The sequence below is a fragment of the Cannabis sativa genome, chromosome 8 (assembly GCF_029168945.1).
Source record: "Cannabis sativa cultivar Pink pepper isolate KNU-18-1 chromosome 8, ASM2916894v1, whole genome shotgun sequence".
In the NCBI taxonomy this organism is placed as follows: domain Eukaryota; kingdom Viridiplantae; phylum Streptophyta; class Magnoliopsida; order Rosales; family Cannabaceae; genus Cannabis; species Cannabis sativa.
This window is the reverse complement of record NC_083608.1, coordinates 45,261,932-45,284,260: the sequence shown is the minus strand read 5'-3', so window position 1 is coordinate 45,284,260 and position 22,329 is coordinate 45,261,932. Positions and strand designations below refer to the sequence as shown.

Sequence of the window (22,329 nt, the reverse complement as noted above, 5' to 3'; positions counted from 1 at the left end):
TAGAAAAAGAGTACCAGACAATACTATTAATCATAACAATTTATTTAAAAGCATCAGTAATACAATCAGAGTAGCCAAACCACCATACATAATGATCATTCAAAGAAAAAACTACCTTAGCTAAAACGTAAGCCACACCATTAAAAGTCTTAGGACAAAAACATCATGAAAATTTTAGCTTATACCAATTCTAATATTTTTACTAATTAGTTCTTGATGGCCACACTATGTAAGACTAGTGTCTCCACAGTCAAGCCAGGGCCAAACCCAAAAAGAACACCCCACTCAAACCCATCCCCAGTGGTGGATTTCCCTTCCTTCAACGATCTCTTTCTCAATTCATCCATTATAAAAAACACACATGAGCTTGACATGTTTCCATACTCACTTAGCACATAACGTGAAATTTCCAACTTCTCTTTCTTCAACTCAAGTTCAGCTTCCACTGCATTCAGAATAGTTGGTCCACCTGGATGTGTAATCCAAAATAAGGAGTTCCAATCACTAATCCCAATTGGAGTGAATGCCTCCATCAAACTCTTCTCAATGTTGTTAGAAATCAACAAATGAACATCTTTACGTAAGTCAAATGTCAACCCCATTTCCCTAACATTTCCAATGATGGCTTTGTCTGAGTTTGGCAAGATCGTTTGCGCAGCTGATACTAACTCAAATATGGGTCTTTCCCCCATTGACTCATTGGGTTCAGCACCAACAATAACTGCTGAAGCTCCATCTCCAAACAAAGCTTGTCCCACCATGGAAGCTAAATGAGACTTAGTAGGCCCACGAAACATGAAAGCCATGATATCAGAACACACAGCGAGAACTCGAGCACCTTTGTTATTCTCTGCTAAATCCTTTGCGAGGCGTAGAACGGTTCCGCCGCCGTGACAACCGTGTTGATACAACATCACACGCTTTACGGTTGGTTCGAGTTCGAGAAGCTTTGCGCAATGGTAGTCGGCACCGGGCATATCGATACCGGACATGGTGCAAAAGATTAGATGTGTGATCTTAGATTTGTTGGGTTGTCCCCATTCTTTGATGGCCTTCATGGCAGCTTCTTTTCCAAGCTTGGGAACCTCTGTGACCAACATGGATTGACGTGCATTTAGGGATGGTGCCATGTACTCACACATGTTTGGGTTTTGCTTCAAATACTCTTCATCTAAGTGTGTGTAACGTTTTCTTATTGTCGTGTTATTACCTGCAACACCATTAATTCAAATATGTTATCAAAGTAAAAAACAGATAATAAATAAAGTCTTTATTTTTTTTTAAAGACTAGTTTTTTCTAAGAAAAATGGTAACTTTTCTAAAGCTTTAAAAGTTTAGCAGGGGTATTACTTTCACTGAAAATACAATCTGAATATAAACAAGAGCTACGAGCAATACATTACACAATTTTGTTTGAAGAACGTTTAACAAAATATAACTTGACTAAGGGTAAAGAGGCCAACAAAGATCGACAAGCAACTACATGTTGACCAAAAGAAGATGGGATATTCAAAGAGCCTTGGACTGCCTGAACGACAACCAAAGAGTCAGTTTCAACTTGTACTTATTGCTCCCAATATTTTTCTTTTATCCAACTCAAAACCTCCTCAACCCCCACGACCTCAACCATAGCCGAATCAACACGACCAACAAATGAGGCAGTAAACCCTCAATAAATCGGTCGTTGTGATCACGAGCCACACCAGCTGCCCCAAACTTCCTTTCACTATCAAAGATTGCTCCATCAACATTTACCGAGAATAAAATTATGGAATGTAAAGCTCAATTGTGTCGGCTTAAGAGTAGGAAAGATGAAGATCCTGTGGCGTGGTATGGAGAAGTGAGAAGGAGATTTTTGAAGTTCTTACTAAGCGGAAAGTTTTTTGAAAACAAAGATCAAAGTAACTTTGGCTTTAAGGATGGTGATGACTAAAATAGTAGTACTCGTAAAAGACATAATACATTCCATAAGTTGAAATATGAAAGTGGCCTCTAGGCCCTCTACTACTCGATGAACACATATAGAATAAATTATGTAGACTAGATGTTCTTTAAATATATAGAATAATTAAAGAGTTAGAGCGACCAAATTTTAAATTTATAATTAATTTTTCTACCAACCATTGATAATACTAAATAAAATGCAAAAATATATTCTACTTATTGATAAATATATTTAAATTTTCAAATTACTCGAGCTTAGCCAATGGCAGGTATTATATTGTTCTTGATTATGCTTTTGAATAATTTAATTATGAGTTTCATATTTTATATTGGGTTATTTTTTTTCGGGTGATACAATTTTCAAATAATATACTAATCATCAAGAAGTCAAAAGTTACATGCATATATTAACCAGTTAATCTTAAAAGTAGATCAACATCACAAACAAATACAATATGGTTTAAAAAAATTCTAAGAAAAGTTGATTTTTTTATGAGTTATTTATTTATTTAGAAAAAAACCATTTTAACAATTTTTCTTTTAGAGTCATCCCCATGTAACGATTTTTTTTTAAAAAAAAAAGTTATTTCAAATAAAAGAAATTTGTAGATAGATATATGTTAAAATCGATGAGTGAGTCATCCCCATTTTAAATACATATTTATATATTTTTTTTAAAAAAATATATATTTACATATTAGTAGTTATAATAAATATCAATAACATTATATATATATAATTACTGAAAAATAATTATAATCCAAATCTATAAGATATATGTATATATATTATTTATTCAACACTAATAAACATTTATAATAAGGATAAGGAACCTAAGTAATAAAAAACAAAAGTTATAAATCATTCTTTTTGATTTATTATTATTATAACTGGGAGAGGCGCGGTTATGAAAAATTAATAAAAATTAAAATTTGATACAATTTATTGCTTAATTATAATTAAATAAAAAATGTAATTTGAATTTAATTTTTTTAAAAAAATTCACAACGAATCGCGAGTTGTTTACTAATTTAATTAATCAATCATACTTTACAACAAATTTATTAGTTATATTATTTAATTTATTTACTTATTTTATTGTTTAACAAAATTAATTAGATATATTTTTTTTTATAAATAAATTTAAAATTAAATAATTTATATTTTCTAAATATAAATATAATTAAATTGTATTATTAATTTACTTATTATTATTATTATTATTTAAATTAATAATAATAGTAACACTAATAACTCTAAACAAACATGCATATTACTAACAACTAGTATGTATATTACATATATAAGTTTGATGAGAGAAAGAGGAGTATTATACATACATATATGTTGAAACTTATTTTTGAGGTTAGTCATGTGTTGGCTTTTGGTGACGTTGAAGTAGTAATCGGGATAATTAGCTTGGGTCACAAAATTGGCCGGATTGGCCGTGCCGATGGCGAGAATGGCGGCCGGAGTATCAGCACGCTGGCTCTTTCGAATTTGGTCCACAGTTATGGAAGCCATATTATAATTATGTATATGTATAAGTGAAATTAATTACTAGCTAAGTGAGAACAATCTTGTGTTTCTTATAAATTATACATATTTATAATGTGAAGAAGTAGAGTTAGTTAGAATTTAGTTGAGTTTAATATAGGTAAGATATATGGCCATTATAAATCGAGAGGTTGAATAATTTTGCACAATGTGGAAATATATACATAGGAACGAATAAAAATTAATACCCTACATTCTTAGGTACATCTCCAATGGAGATCTATTGCCAAAATATTCATAGTTCCATAATTGTTATATAGTAAAAATTGATTTAAGTTTGGTTTACAATATAGTATCATGGAAATTTTACATTACAATAAAATTCTTTTGTATTTATTTTTGTGTCATTTTTAATATTTTATTAGGATATATTGGTCGAAAAATTAATTGAATTTTATATTTTTTACCACTTAACTATAAAAATTAAAATTTTGATAACAAAATTTATTGAACCCCTATTCTGTATTACTTGCTACAATTCTGTTTAAAAATTTCAGTTAAGTGTCACAGTAGATTGCCACGTGTAAATGTGGGTAGGGCCGGTCTTAAGTTGAAAATTATTAAAAAAAAATGTATATTTTTTAAAAAGTACTATTTTTTTATTTGGGCCTCTAAAATGAGTGGCCCCTAGGCGCAGGGCTAGCTCGCCTATGCTTAGCATCGACCCTGCACGTGGGTATTCCAATGTGACACTTAACTGAATTTTTTAAATCGAAGTGTAAAGAGTAAAACAAAATAGAAATTCAATAAGTTTTGCCGTTAAAATTTTAATTTTTGTATTTAAGTGTTAAAAACATAAAATTCACATATTTTTACCATTAATATCATTGTTTCATTATTAAAATTACTTATTTAATTTCTTAAATTATAAACTTTTTACATTTATTTTAATCTATGATAAAATAATAAAATGAATAATAAAGTTATTAATTTGTTATATTTTTAAATAAAAATATTATTTTTTTAAAAATAGAATATTAAATTTTACATTAAATTTTACGAATTGTGTATGTAGGAACATAATGTCAGAGACGGCCTTAGTTTTTAACTTATTTTGGCTACTTAATTTTTAGTTTTCACATAATGTATATTATTGAAATTTTTAATATAAATATATAATCAATAAAGTTTAAAGGATAATTACATCATATACTGAAATTTTTAACTTTTTTATTTTTATACTGTGAGGTAGAATTTTTTTCAAAAATACTGTATAAGTTTTATACTGTGTATTGTGTTAAGTTGTCAATGTTGTTCAACGGTTATTTTTTAGTTGTTCTATTTTATATTCTAATGTTGTTTTATAAAAACAAAGTATTTTATAAAAAAAAATTGTGTGATAATATTTTTGTAAAAATTAATCTAAATTTCAGTATTTTTGTAAATTTTTCAAAGTTTAATAGGTGTGATTACCCCACCTTGGCCCAATTGTTTCATTTGAAACAAAGTTTTTTTTTTTTTTTTTTCAAATATCTCAATATATGTATTTATATTTTTATTATTATATGCTAAAAACATTTTTTTTTTGGGTTAAAAAAAAGGTTTGATTAGGAACCAAAATAGTTGAGAGGACTCTCATATATATATGAGTGAAACAGAGTTTTTTTTAATAATTTATTCGATTAAAAAAAAAAGCGTGGAAGAGAGTTTTTTTAATAATTTATTCGATTCAAAAAACATGGTTAAAAGTACTATTAGTTAGTGCCTAGTATTTTTTTTTGGGTATCATATCAGTATTTATGTAATTAAATATTGAGTCTCATATAACTTAATGAAATAGCTTTTAGAAAATATTACTAACCAATCGTGGAACCCCATTTATAGAAGGTACACTAAGCACTACTGGTGTCTGGTGCACAATAACAATGCTAAAAAAAGTAAAGAAATGTTAAAAGGCATCAGTCAATTAGCACGCCGATATTTGTGGTGCCTGTTGCTTGTTTTAAACACGAACCTATTGGCACGACAAGTCGTGCCAAAATAACTATAGACACTAAAATCTGCATCTGTTGGCACTAATTTTATCGTGCCTATATCTCTTTTTTCTTGTAGTATATTTATAAACATATTAATGATGTTTTGTTTTTCAATTTAATTTTAATTATATTGGAAAGTCGTTCTTCCCCTATTATCTAGACATTGTAGTATTCTTACCTCTTGAATACGTATAGAATCTATTGATTTATTGTTTTCATGGTAAGTAGGTTGCTAAACTTTCTTTTTAATAATTAGCATTTTTATCCATGAATTCTTAATATTATTAATATATGAGAAAATTTTGATTTTTTATACTTAAAAAACTTAAAAAAAAATTTTAAACCAATACATTTTACATTACAAAAAATATGACCACTTTTCCCTAAACCCTAAAATACCCCTCTCATTATTCTCAACCATCTCTCTCTTCCTCCTTTCTGTGTCATAGGAAACCCTCCCAACCCAACGCGTGAGCCATCGCACCACCCAAAAATCGACACCACCCACGGTTAACCACCGCACCCAACCACCGTAGATCGAACCCACCCACTGTTGACCGCCCTAACCCCCTCTCTCTTTTCTCTCTCACCGTGAGCCTCAAACCCACCCACCCACTGTTGACCGCCCCCACCCACGACGCACGACAGTCCCTCTCTCTCTTCGTCTCTCTCTCAGACCGAACAGAAAAAAAAATGCACAGTGGTCTGATGGGGTCCGACCATCGGACCACTGTGCCTTTTTTTTTTTGTTCGGTCCGAGAGAGAGACGAAGTAGATAGAGAGGGGTATTTTTGGGGTTTAGAAAAAAATGTCATATTTTTTGTAGTGTAAAATGTATTGGTTTAAAAAAAAAAATTAAGTTTTTTAAGTATAGAAAATCAAATTTCTCATATATGATCATACCCCTACTGTTAGGTTCTATCTTTTTTTTACCAATACTAAAATTTTCCATCTTATATTAAAAAAAGTTGGTTTTAAAAAAAAAATAATTTTTGTATTAATTTTAAAAAATTTAAAATAAAATACTAAAAAACATGGTAAAAAAGTTTTAAATTAATAAAAGTATATTAAATTTACTTAACAAACCGAAATTGTTTCCAAAAAAATATTTTCAAACTTTATTCTATTAAGGGAAAATTACAGTAAAAGTTCCTAAAAAATTTATTTTGATGCAGAGAAGTCTTTAACCTCGAAAAATTGCGATAATAATCCTCAAGCCCAATTCTTGTTAGTGCATTAGTCTTCATTTTAATTGGTCCATTAACTTATGCAAAAATGTCACGTGTTGAAGCATTTTTGGTCCAAACAATAATTTTCATTAAAAAAATAAATAGATTATTTAAAGGAAAAATTGTGGCATAAGTCCTCAAAAACTTTAACTTGATGCAGATAAGTCTCCAACCTCAAAAATTGACAGTAATAGTCCCATAGCTCACTATTTTTGTAAGTCCGTTAGTTTTTTCTTAACAGACCCGTTTACTAATTAAATCATTAATTATATAGATTGAAATAATAGATAATTTATAGTGTATCTATATTTAGTATATAGAGCATTCTATGTAATTCAGAGTGCGATTCCAATTCTTTAGTAGAGTAACAAAAAATTAATAAGTTAGAAAATTTACTTAGTAAATTTCAGATCTACTAATTGGGAGCTTAATTTTATAGGCCCATGGTCCTATATTATTTAGGATAATATTGCCTTGTAGACTCAACTAATTGATTTAATAAGTCAATTAGAATTTGAAAATAGACTATGTCTTATTTGAAAAATTTTACTAAGATTCGGCAAATTTGAGAAGAAAATAGAAAATAAGGATTTAATTAATTAAATAAAAATTAATTTTTAAGTAACTATATAAAATAAATGTTAAAATTAAAAAAAAAAATACATATTGTTTCATTAAATGAAATAAAGTGGCAAAAATCAAATCCATGGGCCATACTTAGTGTATTCGGCCATGGGTTGGATTTGAGGCACAATAGTCTTTATTTTAAGGGGTAAGTTGAAAAATACCACTTTTATTAATCAATTAATCAAATTTACCTCTAATTTTATATTTAATTGAAGCATACCTCTTTTTATATGTATTGTACCCAAAATACTCTGACATAAGAGAGTCACATGGAAGGTATCTTGAAGTGGCAGGAGCAAAATTGGTACAATGTTTAAAAAAGGAGGTAAAAATGATAGATTTTAAAAAAGAAGGCAAAATAAAAAAGGACAATATAAAAAAGGTATGGAGTGTAATTTCTTCTTATTTTAACCCATCTCATCTAATCTAATACTAGTGTGTTGTCTATATAATAAAGAAAGACATTAGAGCTTTGTCATTCTAATTCATTCTAAGTAATCTCTCTCTATATATATATATATTATTTTAAAAAAAATATAGCTATAATTTCTATCCGAAAATTGTTCCTTTATAGAAGACTTTGTAGAATTGTCACTTATCGGATTTAAGGAAGTTATCCATGTTCATAACTTGGCAAATACCTTGCTACATAACGGAATCAAGGGTTATAGTGATTGAACGGAAGGAGTCACTAATTTCTGCTGAACCCAATGTGAGGATTCTATTCCATTTATGAGTTTAATTATCATTTTATGAGTTTCATATTTTAGGATGTTAGATTATAACGAATATAATCAAACATTGTTAGTAAATTAAGATCCTGGTAAAATAAGTTCCAACAATTGGCCTCAGAGCCATGGTAATTATTTACTGTAACACCCTACTAGATTAGACGTGTTATTGTGATTTCTTAATGTTGTGCTCTCCTTTACTAATCAGATTGTTTATGGAAAAACATAGATAATTAAAACTTTCTTTATTAACCTTTAAAATTAAATCAACAAAAGTTTTACATAATTTGGGATCCCTTCTTTAAAATTTAAAATTGTATTACAAGATAATTAATTACAAAAGTTGTCGTTTAGCAACCACCAAAATACAGCATGTTGTCCCGAAGATCGAACACTCCAGGTCTAATTGTCGCAATATGTACAATCTTCATTAGCTCGAGCTCATTGCTGTTCAGCCTTTACCTTGCCCTTACCTACACATATAAACAATATCTGTGAGTTGACAGACTCAATAAGAAAATCATAATTATAACATAATTATAAACTGGATTATAACTAGGCGCCCATACACCCAATTATAACCATATCCCACATCCCACGCGCATTGAGTCTATAACATTCGTATGATAGTACTAATGACCATAATATCAGCCTATACTCGGTATTCTAGTCGTATGGATATGATAACATCAATCAGTACTTTGCCAAACATATATCTATCGGTATTCAGTGCAATTCTATGTACTCTAACACCATCATTACCGATATGTTATCTAACATGCATTCATAAACATGTACGCTGAACATGTAATTATATATGCAATTATTATACTAATCTTACCTTGATTTTGAATTTAAGTGTGCCAGTCAACCTGAGTGGAAACTGCTGCTCGATAATTTACAGGCCCCTAAGTGACAAGGATTTGTACTGGCTGCTCTTCATATGACAAATCTGGTTGGAGCTCTAAGTTTTCATAACTCAATACATGAGTGGGATCATCCAAGATGTATTTCTGTAACATAGAAACGTGAAATACATTATGAAATGTTGATAATGCTGGAGGCAAAGCTAGACAATATGCAACTAATCTAACCTTCTTGAGAATGTCAAAAGGTCCTGTAAATCTAGGGCATATCTTGCTCTTTTTCCCAATACGTTTAATTCCCTTCATTGGAGATACCTGTAGGAACACATAATCTCCTACTTGAAGCTCTATAATTCTGCGTTTCGGATCTGCATAATTTTTTTTGTTAGTCTGAGAGGCGAGCATCTGGCCTTCATCTTCTCTATAATTAATTGGATACATTAGAGCTTTATTATGTTAAATGAGATATTGTGAGAGTCCACTTTAGTTACTATTCCATTTTGTCAAGGTCTCGTCTATTTTAAAAGGCTTCAAAACTCTGTGTAAAGGTCATTTCAAGTTTCATGAGCATCAATTATACATCTTATTAGATAAAGTATATACCTGGTCCATGATTTTTAAGATATATTCAAGGTCAGTATAGTTTCAACGAGATCCAGTCTAGGAATCGAAAAACATTAATATCTCGGGTATATTTTTCACAATGCAGCTTGTGTTTTTTAATATATTACACAGTAAGCATCCAATTTAATATATTAGAGCCTTGTTTATGTTCGATGAGATACAGTAAAAGTTCACTCTAGTTTCAATTCAATTTCGTCAAGATCACGTCTACTTTCTAGAGCTTAGAATCTCTCTTCGTTTTTACAATGTAGTTTTCATTTTCTTTTTTTTTTTTTTAAAAAAAATATATATATATAAATTTTATTTTAACCCCATGATAGGTGTTGTCTAAAGCCAATAAGATATATTAGAGCTAAACTTATTTATGTTCGATGAGAAACTTTCAAGATCCATTTTATTTTCTATTCGATTTTGTCAAGGTCATGTCTACTTTTAAGAACTTCGAGTCTCTTTTTATTTTCACAATGTAGCTCGTGTATTTTTTTTTAAAAAAATTATTTTATTTCCTCCCCATGATAGGCCTTAGAAACAAGAAGAGAATTGGAAGAAAAGGCGGTTGCGTTTTTGCTGCTTGCTCCTGACGCAGAAGAAAAAAAGAAAAATGAAGAAAAAGAAGAAAAAAGAAGAGAGAGAGAGAGAGAGAGAGAGAGAGAGAGAGAGAGAGAGAGAGAGAGTTTTATTTGAGCATTATTTAGGATTTTAGTTTAGCATTTTAATTTGAGATTGACGAAAATCAAGAGGAAGAAGAAGAAGATTTTGGCAAAAAAAACTTGGAGTATTGTGACAACTCTAATATAGGCTTTTCTTTTCATCCTTCTCTTATTTGGAATTTTGTAATTTTTGCACAATTAAGTATGGGCTAATTTTCTTTTTGCTAGAATTATTTTTTTGGCTAAAAATTGTGATTTAATATTTTGTTGCTATGTTTAGTGAATTGATTTTGTTCATTCAAGAGTGTTTATTGTGCAATTGCTTACTTTTGTTTGATCATCATTAGTAAGTAGTAGCTAATCTTGATTTTGGAAAAAATAGGGTTAGTGGAATTGCTTGAATGATGCATGAATATCAACTTGGAAAAGTGTGATTTGTAAATGGCATAGGAATATGTTATTTACCTTGTATGACTTGAAGGAATTGTGCTTAAATTGGTATTCTTAAAATTAATTGGGCATAGGAATATGTTAATTAATTATAGAATCAAATCATAAACACTTTGGAAAAAGGATTATGACATTTTAAATTCCTAGTTGACATCATCAATTTGCAACAATACTCATTTGCACCATTATATCAACTTTGAATTTTTTAGGTCAATTTAATAGTTCTAGCTTGTTTTATCATAGTTTGTGTTTGTTAATTTTTTTTTTTACATATTCTCATCACTTTTTTTTTTATTTTATTTTTTTGTTAAAACCAATTTGTGAGTAATTAGTTTTATAAATCAATTTTCAATTTTCAATCCCTGTGGAGACAATACTCGATTTATCACTTTATTACTTGTTACAATTGCGTGCACTTGCGTATACAATTTTTCACAACATCAGCATAGTATTAATAAACCATCGATAAAACGTTAAAAACCTAGCAATTGCAAGAAAGTCAGATCTTGGCTTTTCAAACAAACACTACACACATATAGCAGAATAAACTACATACTATTCTAAATGTTTAAGAAATTGTTAAGAAAAAACTTATCCATTATAATAGTGAATGATTCTTGAGATTAGGGTGTGGTTTGACTATCTACCAGAGAGAGAGAGAGATGATGTAGATAGAGAGAAAAATATGAGAGAGGGAGAGACGAGAGGGGGAGAAAAAGGGAGTGAGGTTCAAATTTTGTATCTATTTTTAATTAAACAAGGGTAAAAAGGTCCAAAAATATAATCAAAGATATTATTTGGCATAAATTAAGTGGGGTTCCAAATTTTATTATGAGGTGTATTTTTAATTAAGAATAAAAAATGAAATTTTCCTATAACAAAAGTCATACATAACTACAATATGCATAACATTATATGAAAATAAATATATAATAGATATAAAACATGATAGAGAGCACCATCGAGTCTAAAATACTCTATATATTTTTAATGGGTATTACCTATGAATATGTAAAATTAGAAAAAATTGAGTTTTTATACTTAATTTTTCTATCTAATTAGAAAAATTTCTTACTTTCACATCATATAGCAGGTTGAGGTTGTTCCATAGACTAAAAAAAAAAATTAAAAAAAAAAATTGAGTTTGATTTAAATATTTTTATATATGAACATATTTTGATATAGCGACAAATTAAGTAGATATTTTTTTGATATACTCTTAGGGATTTTTTTATTTTTATACTTCAAAATAGTTTTTTTTTTTTTTTACATTTTTTTTTTACAGAAATTCACATAGCAATCTACATACTAACTAAAGGAGCAACCTAAATTATAACCAAAATCCATATAGAAACCACCAGAGTAACTACTGGAGCAATCCAAAGTGTAATTTTTTTTTAAAAAAAAAGTCAAAAAATAGTATATGGGGTAATTTTTTTTTAAGTAACAAATTAAGCATAGAAATTTAAATTTCTCCTTTATTATTTGTAATTGGATCAAAATTTAATGGTTTAATATTTTTAAAATTAATATTTACAGTTAAATTTATTTAATAACTATGAGTAATACCTATTAAAAATGTTATATATACACAAATCTAACTAAACACAAAATTAAGGCAAGTTGGCAACTATACCCAACACAATCTTTTTGCCTAAATATTTAATGCTCATTTAAAAACCCAACCAAGATCAAGTGGTATCATGTTAATTATTAATTTAATTAATTGACTTAACACTAAATGATAGATTATTATTAATTTTGTGCTTATTTGTTAGTTAGTTTACTTTGATGTTAATTGGTCAGATAATAAAATGACCAAATAAGGATGGAGAAATACTATAAAAGGTTAGGACCTTCTAAAATATTTAAACTATTTTTTTTATATATAAATTTAAATATTTTTATATTTGAAGCTTTTAATTGTCCTTTTTATAATGTCGTGATGTTTTTTTTTTAATAACTAAACTCCTGTACCTTTTTACTTTTTGTTTTTTCTAATTTCACTTAACAAAAATTTTAGTTTCTTTTTAGTTCTTAATTAACTAAATTAATAAAAAAGTAATTATCTAATTGTTACCAACAAGCAAGCACTAAATTTTGTTATTTAAATAAAAATGAAACAAAAAATAATCTCCCTCTAATTCTTTTCTTCCAATAATAACAATAGAAAAAGTTTTATCAATTTTGGTTATTATTTTACATGACTATAAATATAAGTACACCTTAAAAAATAATTACATATATTAGAAGCAAAATTACATATATATATATATTTATTATATAGAATCTATTATTATATCTAATAATTAACAAATATTAACAAATCATTTTGAAAAATTATATTAAAAAAAAAAAAAAACTTGAAAAAAGTCAAAGATATAACCATCAATTTGCCAAATCAAATTAGTGAGAAAGTAGGTATTATATACCTAACACTCATTTTACATATGTCTAGACATTTATATGTATAGCGTTGTTGTGTGTAATAAGTTCACTTGTAGTATCTTGTACATACATAATATATATATATATATATATATATAGGTGTGTTTGTGAACAATTATATTATCACACATACACAACTCATTATTATCATAATAATAATAATAATAATATGAATCATCTTCGTGCTGAGGGTCCGGCCTCCGTTCTCGCCATCGGCACCGCCAATCCGGAGAACATTTTAATACAAGATGAGTTTCCCGACTACTACTTTCGGGTCACCAAAAGTGAACACATGACTCAACTCAAAGAAAAGTTTCGAAAAATATGTATGTATTATATATGAATATATATATTTCCAACTAATAATACTTTTCCATGTATACGCATTATCTATTATTTATATAATAAAGGAATTTTTACATCATATATTAAGCATCAAGAAATTTATGTTTAATATCTTGTATCATTAGTACTTACTTTATATGTATATGTAGGTGACAAAAGTATGATAAGGAAACGTAACTGTTTCTTAAATGAAGAACACCTAAAGCAAAACCCAAGATTGGCGGAGCACGAGATGCAAACTCTGGATGCACGTCAAGACATGTTGGTAGTTGAGGTTCCAAAACTTGGGAAGGATGCTTGTGCAAAGGCCATCAAAGAATGGGGTCAACCCAAGTCTAAAATCACTCATTTAATCTTCACTAGCGCATCAACCACTGACATGCCCGGTGCAGACTACCATTGCGCTAAGCTTCTCGGACTGAGTCCCTCAGTGAAGCGTGTGATGATGTATCAACTAGGCTGTTATGGTGGTGGAACCGTTCTACGCATTGCCAAGGACATAGCAGAGAATAACAAAGGCGCACGAGTTCTCGCCGTGTGTTGTGACATAATGGCTTGCTTGTTTCGTGGGCCTTCAGATTCTGACCTCGAATTACTAGTGGGACAAGCTATCTTTGGTGATGGGGCTGCTGCGGTAATTGTTGGAGCTGAACCCGATGAGTCAGTTGGCGAAAGGCCGATATTTGAGTTGGTGTCAACTGGGCAAACAATCTTACCAAACTCGGAAGGAACTATTGGGGGACATATAAGGGAAGCAGGACTGATATTTGATTTACATAAAGATGTGCCTATGTTGATCTCTAATAATATTGAGAAATGTTTGATTGAGGCATTTACTCCTATTGGGATTAGTGATTGGAACTCCATATTTTGGATTACACACCCAGGTGGGAAAGCTATTTTGGACAAAGTGGAGGAGAAGTTGCATCTAAAGAGTGATAAGTTTGTGGATTCACGTCATGTGCTGAGTGAGCATGGGAATATGTCTAGCTCAACTGTCTTGTTTGTTATGGATGAGTTGAGGAAGAGGTCGTTGGAGGAAGGGAAGTCTACCACTGGAGATGGATTTGAGTGGGGTGTTCTTTTTGGGTTTGGACCAGGTTTGACTGTCGAAAGAGTGGTCGTGCGTAGTGTTCCCATCAAATATTAATAAAAGATAATAATAAATGATAAAAACAACAATAAAGAATAATAATGCCCAATTTAAATTTAACTTCAAATTTAAATATATGTTGCTTATTGTCTAATCAATCAAAGTTAGCTTTATGTTTTTAATTTTCACTGGATTCAATTTTCTTGAATTATGAACCGTTGTAATAAAGTTGTTGGTTAATTAAGTTTTTAATTAAATAATTTACGAGTTGCCAAATTAACAGAATAATTCAATAATTTATCATGATTAAATCAGTATTTTGTTTTATAGTAGATTACTTATTTTATTGTACTCATAAAAACAATACTTATTTTACTTTTAAAATTAAAATTCATAATTATTTCAAACAAATTTAAAGGTGAAAATGTATATTTACTATGTCCCATTTACATAATAAAAAAATTTATCACCTTACAAAAAAAAAAAAAAATATATATATATATATATATAAATAAGAGAAATACTAAAAGATATTAGTAGCTAGCTTCACTTAAAAATATCATATCATTATTAATGTAATTAAGTATTGAATTTTATTTTATTTAATTTAATAATTATTTTAAAATATCATTAATTATTTTATCATTAATATCATTAATGTAATTATTTATTTTATTGTATTTAAAATAAAAACCAGTCCACCCATAAAAATGATGTGTTACAAGAAAGAAGAAAATAAATATAGTGTGCTCATGCTAACTTCTTTCAAAATTGGCTAAGATATATCTTTATTCTTTGTGTACGTATAATATGTCATTCAAGGAAAACTTACAAAAATATTAAAATTTGGGTTAACTTTTATAAAAATACTGTCACATGAAAATCTTTTCAAAAATATTGTGATTTTATAAAATAACAGTTGAACACAAAACAGAACAACTAAAAATAATAGTAGAACAACTAAAAAACAAACAAGTGTAGAACAACTAAGATATATGCTAACTTTTACTATGTGGTGTAATTATTCCTTATTCTTCGAAATTTACTTTCTGGGCCTAACTAATACTTAAAATATGTAGGCCCAGTACGACCCAATTAGATTTAGAGGGTATTTGGAATGAGTTAATGTTAGCAATGGAATGGTAATGTTAAACATTACCTTGTTTGTTGGAAGGTTTAATATTAAAATGTCATTCCGTTAGTAATATAAATACCCTTAAAGAGGGTAATGTTGATACATTGAAAAATGGTGAGATTAATTATTCTCTTCCATTATATTAATTTGAACAATATTTTTAAATTAATAAATAAATTTAAATACCATTAATATTATGATTTATTATAAATAAAATATTACGATATAAATATTTAGTCTGTAAGATCGATTTTCATAACTAGGAAAGGTAATCGGAATGCTTTAATTTGACAAAATTGCTATTATTAAAATATGTAATTATTTTCTGTTTATAGATTTTTTAAAGGGATATTTGTCTTTTTCATTTTTAATTAATAAAATTAAAATTAAAATAAATTAAGTAAGGAAAGAGAAATGCATTCCCTATAAAAATGGGAGATAACCTTTTACTTTATGGGAAATTTGATTTTTTATACTTAGAAAATAAAAAAATTTGATTTCTAAACCAATAATTTAAACCCTAAAAAAACTATACTTTTTTTTCAAAACCCCAAAAATACCCCCAAACATCTCTCTCTCTCTCTGTCTCGGCCGGTCCCATGAATCCCACACCCCAGGTCCGATGGTCGGACCATGGGGTCCGATGGGGTCCGACCAATCGGACCCATCGGACCCCATGGTCCGACCATCGGACCTCTCTCTTCCCCTCTCTCTCTCAAATCGCAGGAAAAAAAAAAATTTCACAGACGGTCGGACCTCTTTCTTCCTCTCTCTCTCAAATCGCAGAAAAAAAAAAAAAAAATTTAAAGGCGGTCGGACCTAGGGGTCCGATGGGTCCGACCAATCGGACCCATCGGACCCCTAGGTCCGACCATCGGACCTTTGTCTTCTTCCCTCTCTCAAATCGCAGGAAAAAAAAAAGTTTCAGAGGGTCGGACGGGTTGGGGTCGGACTGGGGTTGCTCTTTCGGGTTGTGGTTGGGGTCGGAGGAGTTGGGGTCGTGGTCGACGGGGGTGAGGGTGGTGATCGGCGTTGGGGTTGACGTGGGTGGGTGAGGGTGGTTCGGGTGAGGGTGGGCGGTTGGGGTGAGATAGAGGGAGAGAGAGATGATGCAGAGAGAGAGAGAATATTGTGAGGGGGGTATTTTTGGGGTTTTGAAAAAAAAGGAATAGTTTTTTTAGTTTTTAAATTTTTGGTTTAGGGAAATTTTTTTTTGATTTTCTAAGTATAGAAAATCAAATTTCCCTACTTTATTTTCTCCCTAATTTATGAGGGTCCCACTAGTTTCTCCCTTCCCAAAGTTTAGTAAATAATTGTATGGGAATTAATCCTACAATAACAATAACAAATCAAAGTAATTCCAATATATTAATGAACCAATTACATATATAGTGGTAGGAAATAATAGAAGGGAAATTTACACCCTATACTGTTTTTTCCCAATTTATAACTTTTTTACTGTTGCACGGCAATTTCAACATTTATACTTTTTTTTTTTTTTTTTTTTTTTTGGCAGTTTACTGCCTTTAAAACTTTAGCCGCTTGATGTGAGTGGTGTTTGTTTTCATTGCCACTTGTCACGATAGGGTTTTGCCACGTTTTTTTTTCTTTTTTATAAAAAAAAAGTAATTGTTTTGATTTTGACGGTTATGTGTTATGATGAAAAAGTGTTGTATTTATGTATTTTTCTTTTATTTTTTTCATATTATTTTCGAATCTAAATTTTGTAATTGGTATTCTCTCTCATTTCAACTGTTCATCTTCTTCCCCATTTTTCAGTTTGCTTAGACGGTTGTAATAGTGGGTAGTTTTTTCATTTTAAAAAATTTCAAATCCCATCCCACTATCTTAAACTTCCCTCTCATTTTCCCTCCCATTTTTATTATTTTTGTCTATAAATACCTTCATAGTTCTTCATAAGCTGCTTTGAGGAACGTTCCGTCCACAACAACTATCGGTCTGCATGCTCCCCACCCTTTTATGGATGCATCCAACGCCATGAAAACAAAGAGCAAGCTGTTGTCTTCTGCCGTTTTCAGATCCACAAATGATCCAGGATTTGTTTTTTCCACCATGTGTAAGAAACTCGGTATTAGGCTGTACGAGTCACTAGCATTTCCTCTCAAGTCGTTTACTGCATGTTCCTTACTTCTCCAAGCTTTCATATAGTTCATTTTGATGCCAAATCTGTATTTCAACTCCCCTTTTATGTCCATCGCTGTTGCCTTGGTCTTTATGTTCAAGAACTTCGGTTTTATGCATTCCCCTATCAGTTTCGATGTTGCTTGCCTTTGGTCTTCATGCCTTATATTTATGGGGCATGTGTGCATATTTGAGAACCTATTGAAAAAAAAAAAACAACAAAAACAACATTAAAAAAATATTAAAACAAATCTGTTGCAGATACCAATCATGTGTATTTCAGTACAAATTGTGAAAACAGGTCATTTGTTAAGGATGCCAAAAAAAACAACATTACAAAACTATTAAAAAACAAACCTCCTGATTATGAATGTGTTTGTTGGCCCATTTCTCGATGCTCTTAGTGACCAATTGCAGCTTTCATAAACACATTTCGCATCGTATTCTTGAGAGCAGGACTTCCACACTTTGTACTGAAAGTTGTTTTTGATTGCGTAGTAGCTGAGGACATTTTTTAGTGTTTCTTTGTCTTTGTATGCCTGTCCTTTTTCCACTTCGGGGTGTTGCTTGTCTGTTATTAACTTTGCATTGTTGATGTCAATTTCTGGATCCAGTTTTTTACTGGTGTTTTCAAGTTGTTCTACCATTTCTTCAAAGAACTTGATTTGCATAGTCAATTATGTCGAATTTGTCCTCCTCATCTTCTATTGTTTCTGACTTTTCCCCTTCTACCGTTTGCTGTCCTGTTGTGTACGATTCTGTTGTTGTTATGTTGTTTTCAAGCGTTGTTGTGTTGTTTTCGATCATTGCGACATTATATTCATTCGGTGTTGTTGTGGATATCGAATTTGGTGTTGCAGCACGTGTTTTGTTGTTGTTTTCCTGGTTCACACATAGTGGATATGTTGTGAAATCTGTTTCCTTCATTTTCAATTCCAAGTAAAAGTAGAGGCTTCGATCGTTGCATATTTTGATCGGTGGTATTCCTTCTTTAGCTTGGTACTGTATTTGTAGTGTTGTGCTGGTGTTTTCGCACCCCAATGAAGTAACCAGTATTTGCAGTAGCTCTTCGTACTTGCATTTTGTTGGTATGAATTCTCCACTAGCCACATAGTTCTCATAATTGTGATCTTCATTCCATTGTCCATTGCTCTTGATGAGTACTGGTACACGTTCCATTACCTGTCATTCCAGGGTCTTACTTAATGTTAAAACAATTGTATAACAACAATAAAACAATAGCAAAACAACAAAAAAAAAATCAACAAAAAAAAAAAAAACAACAATAAAACAACACAAAAACAACCAAACAGAAATACCCATTATTTTTTTTTAAAGTTTTTATTATTATATTTGTCTGATACATATATGTATGAATGTTGTTGTAGTACTGACCGCAAAACAACATTTGAACAACCCTGATGTTGTGTTTGAATAATTGTTCCAATTTATCGATTTTTTTTTTTCGAAATCATTTTGTGTTGCAAACATCAAATTAACAATAGAACAACCCTCATTTATGTTATTGCATCATAAATTAAAGAATATCACAGTTGTGTTTTAGTTTTTTTGTTTAAAACTTCAGATCTAAATCCTTTTTTTTTTATTTTTAATTTTTTTTGGTTTCTTAAGAATTAAATTATTTTTTGGGTTTGTTGTGTTTACCTCTGTTATTTTGTTGGGACGGTTTTCTGTTCGTGTTGTTCTTCAATTCTGATTCCTTTTCAAAAAACTCTTCGCCGGATTTAATGGTTTTTTCTTGGTGATTTCTGTCTCCGGCGTCTCCTCACACACGAACAAGGCTGTTTCCCGTGTGTTGTACTGTTCACAGTACAAATGAAATGATCTTGGGCTTGGGCAGTACAAAAGTAATGAAATTGGGCTTGGGCAGTACAAAAGTTGTTTTTGCCGTGTCCCAGTATAAATGTAAACTTTTGGTCAAAAAGCAGTATTTTTGTAAAATTCCCTAATAGAATTATGAAAATTGTGAGTGATGGATTAATTTTTACATGCTTAGATAAATTGAATGTTCTTAATCGGTATAAAATGAACTAATATGAAAATTCAAATTATTAAAAAATTATGCAGAGTTAAAATGCACCGCAAATTTATTTATTTGGTAATATTTCATTACAATATTATTAATAATTACTCATTTTTGTATTTTTTTTTCATCTAACATGTTAAAGAACTTGTAATTTGGTTAGGAAATTAATTTCATTAATAAATAATAGATGATTGCTCATCATTAATTAGTCATTTAGCATTTCTAAAAATAATAACGTGAGATATACAAAAATAATGTATAATTTGACTGATTCTATAGAGTATTTGTACGTATATACATAATAACTTGATATGAGTTAGTCGAATAAAAGTTAACAAACAGTTTAGAGAAAAAAGTAATTGGATAAATATTATTTTGGTATTATTAAAATCTATCTAACAAAAAAGTCATGCATCATGATTGGATCTGATATTTAAAAAATTATAACTCACTATAGTGTCCTTCGCCAAACTCTATAACCTGAGCACTGTTAATCAATTATTTTGTCAAATGTCCTTAAAGAAATTACCCACTGTAAATTTTTATTCATGCCACTGTGTAAGTATGTGTCTGAATCAAAATTTACGTTGCCAACTTATCACTTAATAGTGTACAGGATGTCATTTTCAAAAGAAACAAAATAAGAAAATACACAATAAAAATAGTTGAAGCTAAAAAAATTCAAACTAAAATAAACAATACCATTTAATCATAAAAAATGAAGTTCAATGAAGTTTCCTCCACATATATATACTTGTTGAGTTTAAAAAAAAATTACACTTAATGGTTATTCCAATTTCCATTACATATAAAGGCTTCTTTCTCATTCTATATAATACTACCTCAACACCAATTTTAATTATGGATAGATATTTATCTGAGTATTCATGCATAAATAAGTCATTCATGCAACATTCAACATTGTAAAAAGAGCATCCACAAATATTTTTAGGATAGATTATATAAAATATAAACTTACCTTAAGAAAAACATACAAATCTATGCATATCAATTTATAAAATTAAGAAAATGACATGTGACTTTTGCTCCTAATCAATAGAAGACACTACTTAAAAATACACAACATAGTAAATTTTTTGATATTATTTTATGTTGTATTCTTATTATTTTGTTGTTAATTTTTTCTTATTTGTATATTATTTTTTATGCTGTTTTGATATTATTTTGTTGTTGTTTTTCTATTATTTACATGTGATTTTTTTTATTATTTTTTTGTGTCTTTATAAAATACCGTAAAAATATAAATAAATAAAAAAAACTTGTATAAAATTTTTACTTAAAATAAATGTTATGTAATTTTTTTCTTATAAATTTTCATTTTGGCCCACCTGCTTTATAATAGAAATGGGTTTTGCCGTCAATAACTCTTAGAGATATTGGCGGCTAAACTACATGAGCTTTAAATTTTTTAATACATACAAAAATCGATTTTTTGGGGGCCAAACTACCTACACTCCCATTCTGTTTTACTTTGTACCCCTCTGTCCAAAAATCACAATTAAGTGCTACAGTGGACTGCCCACATGTACACACTTGTACACGTGGCAAATTTGTAGTGGCCCATGTAATATTAATTTTAAAAAATAATTATAAATATTTAAAAAATTATGAATAATTCACAATACGGAGAACATAATTGTAACAGTTTATTTTTTGAATGTATAATAGCAAGTACACTTATAATAAATTATTTGAATTGAATTTTCAACATCCAATATGCACGAGTGCGGATTTTGAATTTTTTAATCCAATCCAATCTGCACAAGTGTAGATATCCGCACTTTGCAGATTGGATTAGATTGGATCGTGCAAATTTAATTGGCTATTTTATGAACACTCCTACTATGTACACTTCTTTTCTTTTAATTATAATTGGTTGAATTTGCTTCCCTATAGCATGAGGGAAAAACTACAAATCTTACTGTCAGTGACTGAGCTAGCCACAAACATTAAGGAGGCAAATTTTTATTATTTGATAAAAATTACACTTATAAAAAAAAATATTATTTTTATTATAAAGAAAAATATAAATTTTATAAAGACTAGAGTAAATTTATGAAAATAAATATAAAAGTATGTAAAGATAAAAATAAAAAAATACAAATTAATATGGACAAAATTATAATATGAGATGGCAAAACTAAAACAAAAATTAAATTTATGGGGGATAAATATACAAATATATATATATAAAAAAAAAAAAGTACATACAAAAAATAAATTTTAAAAAATTGAGTGGGGTCTTGTGCCCCGACACGACCCCATATCCCTCCGCCCCTACTGTAGAAATTCTCTCATTGTTTATTTGTGAGGCCGGTTCTCCAAAAATTAATTTTGAGTTTGCAAAAACTTTATTTTATGTGATAAATACTAAACAAAGCAAATATAAAAAAAAAATAATAATTATAACACAATTAAACTAACGAACTTAAAGAATCTTAAAA

General features: G+C 29.4%; 3 protein-coding genes and 1 long non-coding RNA gene across 4 annotated transcripts; 1 reads left to right on the top strand and 3 right to left on the bottom strand.

Annotated features, from left to right (window-relative positions):
* On the bottom strand, positions 1–3,649 carry LOC115699292 (phloroisovalerophenone synthase). The gene is made up of 2 exons (XM_030626628.2): positions 3,285–3,649; positions 1–1,210 (listed from the first exon to the last, which is right to left on the bottom strand). Exons 1-2 carry the CDS (start codon positions 3,466–3,468, stop codon positions 207–209), a joined length of 1,188 nt encoding a protein of 395 aa, XP_030482488.2. The 5' UTR covers positions 3,469–3,649; the 3' UTR covers positions 1–206.
* A 4,645-nt stretch (positions 3,650–8,294) lies between these two features.
* LOC115699294 (uncharacterized) lies at positions 8,295–9,293 on the bottom strand. The gene is made up of 3 exons (XR_004008335.2): positions 9,159–9,293; positions 8,906–9,077; positions 8,295–8,537 (listed from the first exon to the last, which is right to left on the bottom strand). It is a non-coding gene; the product is annotated as an uncharacterized LOC115699294 (long non-coding RNA).
* A 3,904-nt stretch (positions 9,294–13,197) lies between these two features.
* On the top strand, positions 13,198–14,693 carry LOC115699293 (polyketide synthase 4-like). The gene is given in 2 exon segments (NM_001397937.1): positions 13,198–13,428; positions 13,597–14,693. Coding segments are annotated over 2 exon segments (1,158 nt in total). The 5' UTR covers positions 13,198–13,271; the 3' UTR covers positions 14,598–14,693.
* Positions 14,694–17,019: 2,326 nt separating this feature from the next.
* LOC133030644 (uncharacterized) lies at positions 17,020–18,464 on the bottom strand. The gene is made up of 2 exons (XM_061103449.1): positions 18,175–18,464; positions 17,020–18,015 (listed from the first exon to the last, which is right to left on the bottom strand). Exons 1-2 carry the CDS (start codon positions 18,462–18,464, stop codon positions 17,580–17,582), a joined length of 726 nt encoding a protein of 241 aa, XP_060959432.1. The 3' UTR covers positions 17,020–17,579.
* Positions 18,465–22,329: the final 3,865 nt, after the last annotated feature.